This window comes from Myotis lucifugus, unplaced genomic scaffold, assembly GCF_000147115.1.
Source record: "Myotis lucifugus unplaced genomic scaffold, Myoluc2.0 scaffold_318, whole genome shotgun sequence".
Lineage (NCBI taxonomy): Eukaryota > Metazoa > Chordata > Mammalia > Chiroptera > Vespertilionidae > Myotis > Myotis lucifugus.
In genome coordinates, this window is record NW_005871366.1 from 935780 (window position 1) to 949383 (window position 13604).

Here is a 13604-nt window from a genome sequence, read left to right on the forward strand (position 1 = left end):
ACCCCCCGCCGTCTCCCCGCTTCTTCACTCAGGGGAGCGGCCACAGGAGCCAGAAGTGGGGAGGAGCGCGGGAGCGGGCGCGAGGAAGGGGGAGGGGAGGGGACACGAAGCGCGCGACCTGCACTCCGCACGCCCCGCCTCCAAACCCACAAGATGGCGGCGCTGAGCCGCCCACTCCCCCTCCGCCCCGCCCCCGGAGGCCACGTGACCCCGAGGGCGGTGGGCGGGGTCTGGAACGAGGGGGCGGGGCCAAAGGGAGGACCCAGAGGGATGCTGCTCTTCTCTGGATGCTCGGGGCGTCAGGTCAAGTCGTAAGGCGGGCGGCGTGGGGGGGGGGCTTTGAGGTTTTGGGGAGCACTTTCCGCTCTTCTGTTCCCAACCCTACTAATGCATGTGGGAACAATACATGGTGATAAGGGATGGGAAGATAAAGAAGTCCCCAAACATTAGGTGTCAGAGGTCTGCCCCTCAGCAAGAGCGACCACTGAAGTCCTGGCCCCCACAGAAGCCCAGCGACGACCATCGGTTTACCTTCTAGTTTCCTGATTTCTAAAGTGTGAAATTGAGGATGAAAAAGTGCGGAATGGGAGCGAGAACGCAACCCAAAGCCGACATCAGAGTGAATTTTCAGTCTCTCAATCAGAACTTGTGGTTATGAGAGAGATCACTCGCCACCTTTAGTCTGAGGCAGGATTGTAAGAAGCTCGGGAAATTCCTTGACCAGTGGAATGGGGGAACCTGGGCAGATAGCTGAACAAACTGGCTGAGCAATTTATAGCCTCATAATAAATTGCAAGGTCTCATCTTACACATACTAGACTGTGCTGGGGCGACCTGCCTCAGTCCCAGTCCCCCTTGGGTGGCATTCTTTGAAGCTGCCCAGAGAACGGCCTAGTTACATGCTAATTTTGACGCATGAGCATATTAAAGGACACACCTGGAAAGCTAATGAATATTCTATTGAGATCCTCCCTTGAGACCATCCCTAAAATTCCAGCCTTTGGAAAACAGATAAAAACCCGTAAGACAAAGGAGCACACCCGTGCCTTCCCCTCTCCACTTTTTTTATTAACTAATTTATTTTTTTGTTAATCCTCACCCAAGGATATTTATTTTTAGAGAGAGTGGAAGTGAGGGGGAGAGACAGAGAGAGAGAGATACATTGATTGGTTGCCCCCATCAAGCCTGCAACTGAGGTATGTGTCCTTGACTGGAATCGAACTTGAGACCCTCAGTCCAAAGACAAATGCTCTCAGCCCTGAACCAAACCAGCTAGGGGTTACCCCACTTCTGTACTCAGGCACATATCTTTGCTTTCTTTCTCCTAAGCCAGTGGTTCTCAACCTTCCTAATACCGAGACCCTTTAATACAGTTCCTCATGTGGTGGTGACCCCAAACCATAAAATTATTTTCGTTGCTACTTCATAACTGTAATTTTGCTGCTGTTATGAATTGTAATGTAAATATCTGATATGCAGGATGTATTTTCATTGTTACAAATTGAACATAATTAAAGCATAGTGATTAATCACAAAAACAATATGTAATTATATATGTTTTCCGATGGTCTTAGGCTACCCCTGTGAAAGGGTCGTTCAACCCCCAAAGGGTCGCGACCCACAGGTTGAGAACCGCTGTCCTAAGCTCTAAAGCAAGCATGTCAAACTCAAAGGCTAACACGGGCCAAATAAACAAGGTTTAAGTTTATGTGGGCCACAGAAAAAAACAAAAGCTCCCATTTTCATAGAAACGTAGGTTTATTTCGATAGAGACATGCTGAATACAAAGGTCTGAAATAAATGAGTAATCATTAACATAAAATAATAGAACATTTTAATAAAAATTAATATATTTTCTTGAACATTAACTTACCAGACACTGAATGGCTGCACAAATTAATAAGTGTAACACAAATAAACCTATTTTTCTTGTTCTCCAAAAGTGCAATATTTCTTGATGCACATTCTAAACAAGCCAATTGATGTGGCAATTGGCTGCTAAAATATTCACTGCTAGTATTAGTGGAGAGAAATGGTACACCTGTGCGTAAGGTGCATAAGGGAAACAAATGCAACACGATTATAGTAATGAGTCATTAGCGAACGTTGTAGTTCATTATTAATAACTAGAGGCCGGGTGCACAAAATTAGTGCAAGAGTAGGCCTTCCTTCCCCCGGCTGCTGGCACCTGCTTCCCTCCTGCACCCGGGACCTGGGCTTCCCTCGAAGCCCTGGCTTCATCCGGAAAGATGTCCAATCTAATTAGCATATTATGCTTTTATTATTATAGATTATGTATAACAGGTTATTGTAAAAATTAAGTTATGAAATTTTTATTGAAACATTTATTAACGGTTTCTTACATACTATTATATTGACTGGGCCTCAAAAATATTTGATTTGAGTTTGACATGCTTGCTCTAGAAGGCCAAGGACTGGTGGGAGAGAGGAGTCATAGACAGTAAACCAAAGGAGGGGCATTCCCTCAGTCCCAGCAACGGAGTCATGACAAAGCCCACAAGGTGACATAAGAGAGAAAGTCTTTGTAAGTTCTCCATATCCATAGGGGAACCAACTTTTAGAAGACAACAGCATCCCACAATGACCAGGAAAGATTGCTCTTTCCCCTAACCCCTTCTCCTGTGCCAAACCCTTGGTGTGTGTGTGTGAGGAGAGGGGGGGGGGGGTTGGCGCGGGGAAGAGTGGGGGTGGTACCCCCGAAATATGAAACCGCGAGGGGGGGTGAATTTCATTTCCTTTCGCAAGAGACTGGGGCGAGTCCGGAGGCCCCGCTTCTTTAAAAGAGGAAAGGGAATGCCCCCCTCCCCCTCCCCCCAAGGGAAGAGAACCCAGATATCAGGGAGCCCTGGTAATGTGTCCTAGATTTCCTAATTGCATCAACCCAGAGAAGACTAAAATAAAGTTCTCTAGCCCAAGCATGTCAAACTCGCGGCCCACAGTGAATATTTTTGCGGCCCAACCAGTGTAGCGGTATGTACAAAACACTTTAATAAAAATTTCATAACTTAATTTTTACAATAACCTATTAGACATAATTATTAACAAACTACAACGTTCGCTTATGACTGATTACTATAATCTTGTTGCATTCATTTCCCTGACATGCCTTACTCGCAGGCGCACCATTTCTCTCCACTAATACTATCAGCGTATATTTTAGCAGCCGATTGCCACGTCATTAGTCTTGGACTGACTTGTTTGGTGTGCTCAACAGGAATTATTTCCCTTTCAGAGAACAAGAAAAATAGGTTTATTTGCGTTACGTTTATTAATTTGTGCAGTTATTCAGTATCTGGTAAGTTAATGTTCAAGAAAATATATTAATTTTTATTAAAATGTTCTATTATTTTATGTTAACAGTTACTCATTTATTTCAGCCCTTTGTATTCAGCATGTCTCTATCAAAATAAACCTACGTTTCTATGAAAATTGAAGCTTTTGTTTTTTTGCGGCCCACATAAACTTAAACCTTATTTGGCCTGTGTTAGCCTTTGAGTTTGACATGCTTGGTGTAGAGGTTCATCCCATGTATAAAGTTCAGCCTCCTGGAGCCCCTTCCTCTCTGGGCACCCCTCCTGGGAAGGATCCTTTTTAAATTACTCCAGGTCACTTTCCTTCTGTTTATACTTGACCCACAGGACAATGCATGCATCTTTGCCCTGCTGGAAAGGGCAGTGCAGCTTATTCTTCCTGCCGCCCACCTTACTCGCCACCCAGGATGGATAGTCAGCCAATAGCTTGCTTTTGGACTTCATCAGGTGGAATTAGGACAACAGTCCCTATAGACTTCTAAGCCCCAGGATACATAAGCCAAACATTCTGAGATGCACTAGTGGAGGCCTCTATCTCACTTGGCCTTAGGCCAAGGGAATGCCTCCCTCTTTCTTCCTAGCCCATGGCTAACTCCCCAACACAATCCTCACTCTCTTATATAGACTCAATGTGGATCTCTTCCCAGCTCTCTTTGAGGTGGATGAGGGAAAGGGCTACTTGGCTACTTTGCTTTCTGCTTTTGAAGCCTTGGCTACTTTGCTTTCTGCTTTTGAAGCCTTTGCTGAAACGCCCAAGATAACCGGGAGAATCTAATTACTACCCTGTCACAATTATTGTCTGTCATCAGTTCAAGAAACTCTTATTAGACTTGTAATGAAAATAATGAAAATGGGCTAAGGCTTTCCAAGACACACACACACACTATAGCAGACATATAGCAATGACAAATAAAACCTGAAAAGAGAAAGTAGAGACCAAGGCTTTAAAATAAAATAAACGCCCTGTGACTATACTGAAGCCATAGACATCCTGGGCTTTGAAATAAGTCTCGAAGCAAAGATAGCAGTCAGAGATTTGGCTCCTGTGGAAAGAGATGTAAGTGCCTTCCAGAAGGTGGAGGACCTGGGCAGGTTTTCAGCTTGAAGCCAAGGACACCCCCGCCACTACATGGGAGTTGAACAAAACTATTGCCAAACTTCTGCTTGGGGCTATGCCTTTATGGGAAGCAGTTTGCCAAGTGGGTGGGTGGACAAAAATGTTGACAATCTTTAGATGGGAACTGAGCATAGGCATTCCCTACTCAACAGCTGGAATGGCAAGTCCCTGAGAGCACCCATGTTTCTGTGCACCATTAATAACCAACTAGAAAATATAATTTATGTTAAAGACGGTAGCTTGAATCCATGCATTTATCACTACTAAATCTCTAAACTCCATTAAAATGACAAGTAAAGAGTTTTGTTTATCTTTTTTTAAGGCATAAACTAATATGTGCAACCTGGAAGTGTGAAGGAGATAATGCCCTGGGGAGTGAAATTTTGATCAATGGGAGACAGAAGCCAACATACTAGTAATTCGCCCCCACTTCTCCCCTGGTCTCACTTCTCTCAGGATGGTCTTGCGATGAAGTTTGTTTATTGAGGAAGCGGTCCCCAGATCCAGCAATCAGTTTAATGTAATGGCAGCCAGGATGATGAAACATCCTGTTGTTTCTCCTTTCCTTCCTGCTTTAGTCTCCTTGTCACTCTCACCTGCTCCCTGGACTCTAATAATAAATGAGGTTCTGGTTTCTGGGGAACCGAGGCTAACACAACTAACAAGGCAAATTTGACTTCATGAAAATTAACAACTCCTGTTTATCAAAAGATACCATTAAGCCCTAGCTGGTTTGGCTCAGTGCACAGAGCGTTGGCCCGGGGACTGAAGGGTTCCGGGTTTGATCCCAGTCAAGGGGACATGCCGGGGTTGTGGGGTTGTGGGCTCAGTCCCCAGTAGAGGGCATGCAGGAGGCAGCCGATCAATGATTCTCTCTCATCATAGATATTTCTATCTCTCTCTCCCTCTCCCTCTCCCTTCCTCTCTGAAATAAAATAATTTTAAAAATAAAAATAAACCCTTTCTGAAGAAAGTCCATTTTAAACTCATATCTCAAAATTTTTTCACAGGTAAGATGAAGTGAGCATCACTTGGTAAAAGTACACAAGGGAAAGGCACCGTGAATGAAAACTAGCAAAAAATAATAGGTAGGAGAATCAGACGTTCAAAAACTTCAGATTTTGAAATTATCAGACCCAAAATATAAAATAAATATGTTTAACATGTAGAAATAAAGTAAAATAGGAGCTCTCAAACAAGAGTAATTAACAATGGAAACCCTACTCAGTGTCATAAGATTTTAAAAAATAAAATAATTGGAAAGGAAGAGATAAAACTTATTTGAACGTAACATGAATGTGTACGTGGAAAAACACAAAATAATTTACATATCATAAATATGGAGTATTTATTAAAGTCACTGATTATAAGATCAATATAGAAAAATTAATTATATTTCTAAATATAGCAATAAGCAATTAGAAGATGAAAATTTTTTTGTTTGTTTTTATAGGAAGGGAGAGGGAGAGAGAGATAAAAATATCAATGATGAGAGAGAGTTATTGATCGGCTTCCTCCTGCACGTCCCACACTGGGGATTGAGCCCACAACCCAGGCACATGCCCTGACCAGTAATCGAACTGTGACCTCCTGGTTCATAATTCAATGCTCAACCACTGAGCCACGCTGGCCCAGTGAAGATGAAAAGTTTTTAAATGATGCCATTAACATTATCATAATAAAACACTAAACACTTAAAAGATGGGCAAGACCATTCAACTAAAAACTACAAGACATTGATAATAGAAAGTTTAAAAGACCAAAATAAAGCTTAAGATTTATAAGACTCAATATTATAAAGATGTTAATTCAATGCAATTCCAATCACTATTCCTGCAAATTTATTTTGTGGACATTGTCAAGTTGATTCTAAGGTTTATATGGAAATGCAAAGATCCAAGAATATCTTAGACAATTTGGAAGAATAATGAAGTTATATCTTATACTTTCAGATATAAGACAACTTATAAAGCTACAGTACTTAAACAGATGGTCAAGTATGAAGATAAACAAATAGACCAATGGAACAGAAAAGAGAATAACATACGTGTGGTCACCTGATTTACAACAAAATTGCCACTGCAATTCAGTAGGAAAAGGATGTTTTCAATAATTGGTGCTGAGTCACCAATAATTGGATGTCCATATAGGAATAAAAATAAAGAACCTTGATCCTCAGGCTAATACTACATACAAAAGTCAGTTTCAGATGGAGTTTAAACCTAAGTGTGAAAAAGTAAAATAATAAAGCTACTAGAAGACAAAATAGGATGATCTTGATGCTCTTGAAACATCTAGGAAGAATATATATGATATGAGCTGAATTGTGTCCCTGCCCCCCAAAGGAAAATTCCTTGGCAAGTGGAATGGGGATACTGAAACCGACAGCTGATTCAAACTGGGCCCACCCAACACCCTGGCTTGCCTGCCTCCTTCTCCCTTGCATGACCACCCCCTTAAGTATTAAGCCCTCAGGACAATGAGGTTCTGATCCGCATCAAATAATCTTAAGAACAAAGCCTCAGATCTGTTGACCACAAAGACAGAGTTTTGGTCAAATTGGATATAGCATCTAGGCCTCAGTTGTGCTTCAGCTCCAGGCCCAGAAAAACAGCAAAACCAGATGAAGTGATGCCATAGTTGGCATCAGGACCAGATGCAATGACCAATGACTCCCTACCATAGTGCCAATCAATCAGTAAAGACCAAGACCCTGACCTTATATGCTCATTTTGATACATCAGCATAATAAAGGACATATCTGGAAAGCTAATGAATATTCTCCCCTGAGACCTTCTCTAAAATTTCTGCCTTTAGAAAACAAAGGACCCAGCAAGCTACTCCCTGGAGCACACCTAGGCCTTCCCCCCCCACCCCCCACCCCTCCTTCCCCCGCCACTTCTTTCCTCAGGCACATACCTTTGCTTTCTTTCTCCTAAGTTCTAAAGGTTCCCAGGAGACCTGCAACCAGGGGAGCAATGGGCAGCAGCAGCTCCTCCCAAGCTAACCCTCTGAACCTGTCTCTAAGGGCCTTTCTTTTGCCTCTGTAACTTGTTTCCTGAGTCCAAGCTGACTCATTTCTCCTGCCTCCGTGCCTTTCTCTCTAAAAGGCCAAGGCAGCTCTCTGAACAGCCCACCTGAATATTCTCTCCCAGAGCACTTTCATTTTGCACGCTAAATAAACTTCCTCTTGTGTTCGAGCTCTTGGCTCTGAATTCCTTCTTTGTTGAACTCAAGAACCCAGAGCCCACATCGCTGCTAACAATATGTTGAAGCCTTAAACCTCAGTACCTTGTAATGTGACTGCATTTGGAGATAGGGCCTTTAGAGAGATATTTAAGTAAAAATGCCGTGGTTAGGGGGCCCCTAATCCAATATGACTGGTGTTCTTATAAAAAAAGGAGATTAAGACACAAAAGTTCATCTTTTTAAAACATTTTTATTGATTGATTTTGAGAGAGGGGGAGAGGAAGAGAGGAAGGAGAGAGAGAGAGAGAGAGAGAGAGAGAGAGAGAGAGAGAGAGAGAGAGACCAATTTGTTGTTCCACTTATTTATGCATTCGTTGGTTGATTCTTGTCTGTGCCCTGATGAGGGGATCAAACGCACAACCTTGGCATATCGGGACAGTGCTCTAACCAACTTAGCTACCCAGTCAGAGCTATCATCTTCATTAGTAATCAAAACACATCAGATAGTTTTTGTGATGATTACCAGAGACAAACATTTTCAATAGTCTCAATACCAGATTCCTGTCTTTATACTCATTCTCTCCATAATTTCCTGTAATTGGCTTCTACCTTCACACTCGCCTGAAATTAGTGAGGTCACAGGACACCCCTCTGTATTCAAATATGAAGCCACTCATATTCTTTCTAGAACTTTCCAAGGCACTTGGCCCCTAACCTTTCCTTCCTTGAATGCTCCTCTCAGGTTTCTTCAAAGGCTCATTCCCACTGCCCTGGGTCACTTCTTGATGTCTTGACCAACCATTCTCCTCCCCTTTCCTTCCCTCTAGCAGCCATGACCAACTGTAGGTAGACATTTCTTTGGGGGGACGGGGGGAAGGGATATGGAAGTGGAGGCTGCTCAGTATCTGAGAATTTTCCCACCTTATGAAATCCTTTATGCAGCAGACCTCACTGTAGAAGCCAAAAATGCCAGATACTTGCTTTCCCCGCCCCCTTCTGCACCTGGTGCAGACACTAACCTAGGATGGGCCAATCAGGTGCAGCTACCTTAGGCTTTTACTCTGGAGTTATTGGTGAAAAGAAGCAGAGTCAATAGAAGAGTGTTTCTGGCAGCAGCAACTCCCCGTTTCCATGGCAGCTGTGGTAGCTGTGCGGAGCTCAGGTCCCCAGCCTGCTGGTGTCAGTGATGTGAGGCCTGCCATCTAGTGGACAGCGGTGTCCTCACCAGACACTGTTTATGGTTGAGCTGTGGTTAGAGCTGTTTAGGCTCAGAGCCTAGGTCTCCAGCTTTCCCAGTGATTCTGTGAGCTATTTATAGCTTAACTTAAAATCAGAATCTATTTCCGTTGCTTGCAACTGAGAACTCTGACCAATATAGCATTTCAGAAAGCTGTCCTCAGTTCTCTTTTTTCTATACCACCTAAGACCACACTTATACCTGTATTTTCTAAACTTCTATTGCATCATTAAAGAATCCATGCAGATTAGCACACTATCATTTGTTATGTTATACTTTAATTTTCCATTTTCATATATATTTAATTACAGGTCCCATTGTGTCTATAAATTATGTCTCTCCAACAACACCACGAACCAGCCTGACTGGAGTGGCTCAGTAGTTGAGTGTCAACCTATGAACCAGGAGGTCATGGTTCCATTCCCAGTCAGGGCACATGCCTGGGTTGTGGGCTCTATCCCCAGTGAAAGGTGTGCAGGAGTCAGCCAATCAATGATTCTCTCTCATCATTGATGTTTCTATCTTTTTTGCTCCCTCTACCTTCTTCTCTGAAATCAATATAATCAATAAAAATATATATATTTTTAAAATACCATGAACCATGAGAACGATTACATATGAAAGATGCTCTGGCTACCTTTGCTCAGTGGTTAGAGCTTCCACCTTCGGATCAAAGGGTTTCGGATTCAATTCCCAGTCAAGGGCATGTACCTTGGTTTCAGGTTCCATCCCCAGATCTGTGTGTGTGTGTGTGGGGGGGGGGGGGTAGGCAATTAGTCAATGTGTCTCTCTCATGTCAATGTTTCTCTCTCTCACACTCTGTCTGAAAATCAATGAAAAAAAATATCCTAGAGGAGGGTGGGGGTATGGGGGAGAGATCAACCAAAGGACTTGTATGCATGCATATAAGCATAAGCGATGAACGCAGACAACAGGGGGTGAGGGTGAGGGCAAGACTGGGGGGATGAGGGGACAATTGGGGGGATAAAGACACATTTGTAATACCTTAATCAATAAAAAGTTAAAAAAATATATCCTTAGGTGAGGATTTTAAAAAGAATGGAAATAACATAGCCTTATATACTTGATGGAAATAATGGGAATAAGAGAAATTGAAGATAGAGGGGTGAATGGCTGGCAGGCCCAATGTCCGTATTTGAGAGGAGAAAAGGTCTAGTACCCAATCAAAGAGTTGGCTTGGAAGCAAAGACAGACCACTTATAGCAGGGGAAGGGCAGACAAAGCATAGGGGTACAGTTGCTGTCAGTGGGTAGATGTGGTGGTGGGTGCTTTAATTTTCTCTCTGGATGAGGAAGCAATGTTATCAGTAGGGAATAATAAGGGAAGAAGGTGTAGGAGGTTGGAGCAGGTACGGAACCGTCATCCAGGACAGCAGTCTAGGGCACAAGGCAACTTTCCAAAAAGTTTACAGTATGGATAATTTTGAAAGAATCCATTTCCAGATACTCAATTTTCAAATGCTATTTTCCTAAAATTGATCTTTTTTCCTAAAAAGAACGTTACCTTCCCAATCTCAATTGCCCTTCTCTCACTTTACAGAAATCATACTTCCCACTCAGCCCAAATCTTAGCACATAATTAGGCAGTATAACATGGTAATTATGATTCTCAACACTGGGGCAAGATTGCCTTGAGCTGAATCTCAGCTTTGCTATTTACCTGCTCTGGTAGCCAGTCTCCAAAATGGCTCCCAAGGATCCTGACTCCTGATATTCATGCCCTTGAGTTGTTCTCTTCCTCACTGAATCAGGTCTGGTTTATATAATTAACTAGAGGCCCAGTGCATGAATTCGTGCACGGGTGGGGTCCCTTGGCGTGGCCTAAAGGGATTGGGCTGAAACCGGCAGTTCAACACCGTCTGCCGCTCCCACTCATTCTGGCCCCACTGTGCCTGCCATGGGCTTGTGCCCAGTCAGTCCTGATTGGGAGAGGCTCGAGTTGCCACAGTGGTGCTTGCCAGCCGAGAGCCCTGTGTCTGGCACTCATCCTGCGCTGGTTGTCGGGAACTACCTGGCAGCCGCTTTTATATCGTTTTTTCCTTGCAGATCATCTAGGGAAGGGAAGCAGCCGTGGTGCCCAAGGCTGACTTCCAGGAGGCCGACAGTGCTGTCGGGATTGTGCCCAGAGAGCCAGTCCACCGGTGCCTGGCCCATTCTCCGGAGATTGGACTTGCAGGACTACTGAGGGAGTGAGTGGCTGCTGCCAGGCTGGCGGGCCACCAGGGACAGGTCGGTTAGCTGAGCGGCACTCCCGCTGTGGGAGTGCACTGACCACCAGGGGGCAGCTCCTGCGTTGTGCATCTGCCCCCTGGTGATCAGTGTGTCATCATAGCAACCCGTGGTAACGGCCACTTAGGCTTTTATATATATAGACTAGAGGCCCAGTGCATGAAATTTGTGCACGGGGAGGGGTCCCTCAGCCCGGCCTGCACCCTCTCCAATCCTGGACCCCTTGGGGGATTTCCAACTGCCTCTCACAATCCAGGACTGCTGGCTCCTAACCACTCACATGCCTGCCTACCTGATCGCCCCTAACTTCTTCCCTACTGATCTGATCGCCCCTAACTGCTCCCCTTCTGGCCTGATCGCCCGGTCCTGGGTGCCTGCGACCGGCTGGAGGAGGGAATCTTGGGTCCTGGGTGGGGGGTAAGGCAGAGGTGGTTAGGGGAGTGTGGCTTGTCCCTCTCCTGGGCCACAGGTGCAGCTGCTGGCACCTGGGACTGCAGCTGCAGGTGCTGGCACCAGCACCCAGGACCTCAGGCTGGGTGGCTTGTCCCTCTTCCGGGCTGCAGGCGCAGGCGCAGCCTCTGGAGACCAAGACCGCGGGGCAGGCAGCTTGTCCCTCTCCCGGGCCGCAGCCTGGCTGGTCCCCATTCCTCTCTCCCCAGTGCTGAGTGTCTGAGCCGTTAAGGTGTGACAGCATGAGGGTGTGATGACCATTTGCATATTAGCTCTTTATTATATAGGATGTGTGATGACCAAGGCTGGGTCATAATGGGCATTGCAGCTTCCACCTTGCTCTTTTGGGTTGTTTGCTCTTGGGAAAGCCAACTACCCCGTCATAAAGACACTCAAGCAGCCCAATAGAGAGGCCATGTGGAGAGGACCTGAGACATCCTACGAACAGTCATTGCCTGCTTGCTCACCATGTGAATGAACTACCTTGGAAACAGATCCTCCAGCTCCAATCAAGTGTTTAGATGACTGCAACCCCAGATAATATCTGACCAAAATTTCATGAAAAACCTCAATTCAGAATCTCACAGCCAAGTCATTTTTGAATTACTGGTTCACAGAAGCTGTGAGAGAACTGCCTGAAAGCTGGATGAATGGAAGTCCTACAACTAGAGAAATAAAGAAGAAAGCACATTGAGACTGGTAGGAGAGGCTGGTCCTACACCCATGTGTGCTGTTTTTTTAATCAGGAGGGCCATCTCTCTGCGGAGGCTGCCCATGAGGAGCAAGGGGTCCCAGCCCCACACCAGGTCCCCATCCCAGGGTTCCAGAGCTGGGAAGAAAAGTCCCCACAAATACAGGCTGTAAAAACCAGCAGGGATTGTGGCTGAGTGATTTGGAGGCTGCTGGAGTCCCAGGTGTTCCATTTAAAGGGCTGGTGCACAAACTTACTCAGACTCTCAGTACTGGGCAGCTATGGGGGACCCAGACACATATGGGGAGGAACTGGATTTTCTGGCATTAGAGCAGAAACTTGGGGGCAGCTTTCTCCCAAACGGGAGTGCTCATAGGGGTCATTGTTCCTATGCTGGGATCTCCTCCATCCCAGGACTGACTGACAGCCATGTCTCAGTCTCCATCAGCCTGAAGCACACTGTTTGCTCTGCCCTGGGGATTCCCTGAGACCATTCCCCATCCAATTCGAAGCCCTACCCAAGCTGTTTGCAGCAGCTTGTTCATATGAATGGCCTGTCCTGGCTCAGGCTTCAGACTTTGCTAAAATCTCTCAAACAAGCTGCAGCTGGTGACTGCATGCCCAAAACCTATCAACAAAAGGCCCAAGACCCGGCACTAGCACCAGCCTGCCTTGCTTCATAGCTGGGCTTTGCATGGGCAAAGCAAAGTCCAATACAAATAGAAAATATCAGCCATCTGCAGATCCCTCTGTAGCTCCTGCTGGGTGGCCCCAGGCAGTGGCTGACTTTGCACTTCCCTGGTGGCCCTAGAGCCAGTGCACCTGGTGGACAGCCTCCCACAACCACATCAACAATTCAATTAAAGCCCCACTGGCATGGTTCAGTGGTTGAGCATCAACCTATGAATGAGGAGGTCATGGTTTGATTCCCAGTCAGTGAACATGCCCAAGTTGCAGGCTCAATCCCCAGAAGGGGGCATGCAGAAAGCTGCCAATCAATGATTCTCATCATTGATATTTTTATCTCTCTCTCCCTCTCCCTTCCTCTCTGAAATCAATAAAAATATATTTAAATTTTTTTCAACTAAAAAACAGAACATAGCAGATTACAACTCTAACACCCACAAGTGATACACTCAAGAGGCAGACTCAGTGAACACCAAAGCCCCACTGGAGCAAGTCCTGCTCTATAGGGGTGTTTCCTGCACAGCAGCTTCCTACTGTAGTCACAGCTGTTTTTCACAGCCAATTGACCTGGAGGTCAATTCCTCCCACAGAGTCTCGGCGGTCAAGCAGGCGGCGTTGTGGGCGACGATACTTGCTGGGTTGTGGTTTGGGT

At 45.3% G+C, this 13604-nt stretch overlaps 1 protein-coding gene across 1 annotated transcript in view; it reads right to left on the minus strand.

Annotated features, from left to right (window-relative positions):
• ZNF318 (zinc finger protein 318) overlaps window positions 1-3776 on the minus strand; it is a 36147-nt gene extending 32371 nt beyond the window's left edge. The window contains 1 exon segment of the mRNA XM_006100605.2: window positions 3728-3776. Coding sequence (XP_006100667.1) covers window positions 3728-3776 — 49 coding nt within the window.
• Window positions 3777-13604: the final 9828 nt, after the last annotated feature.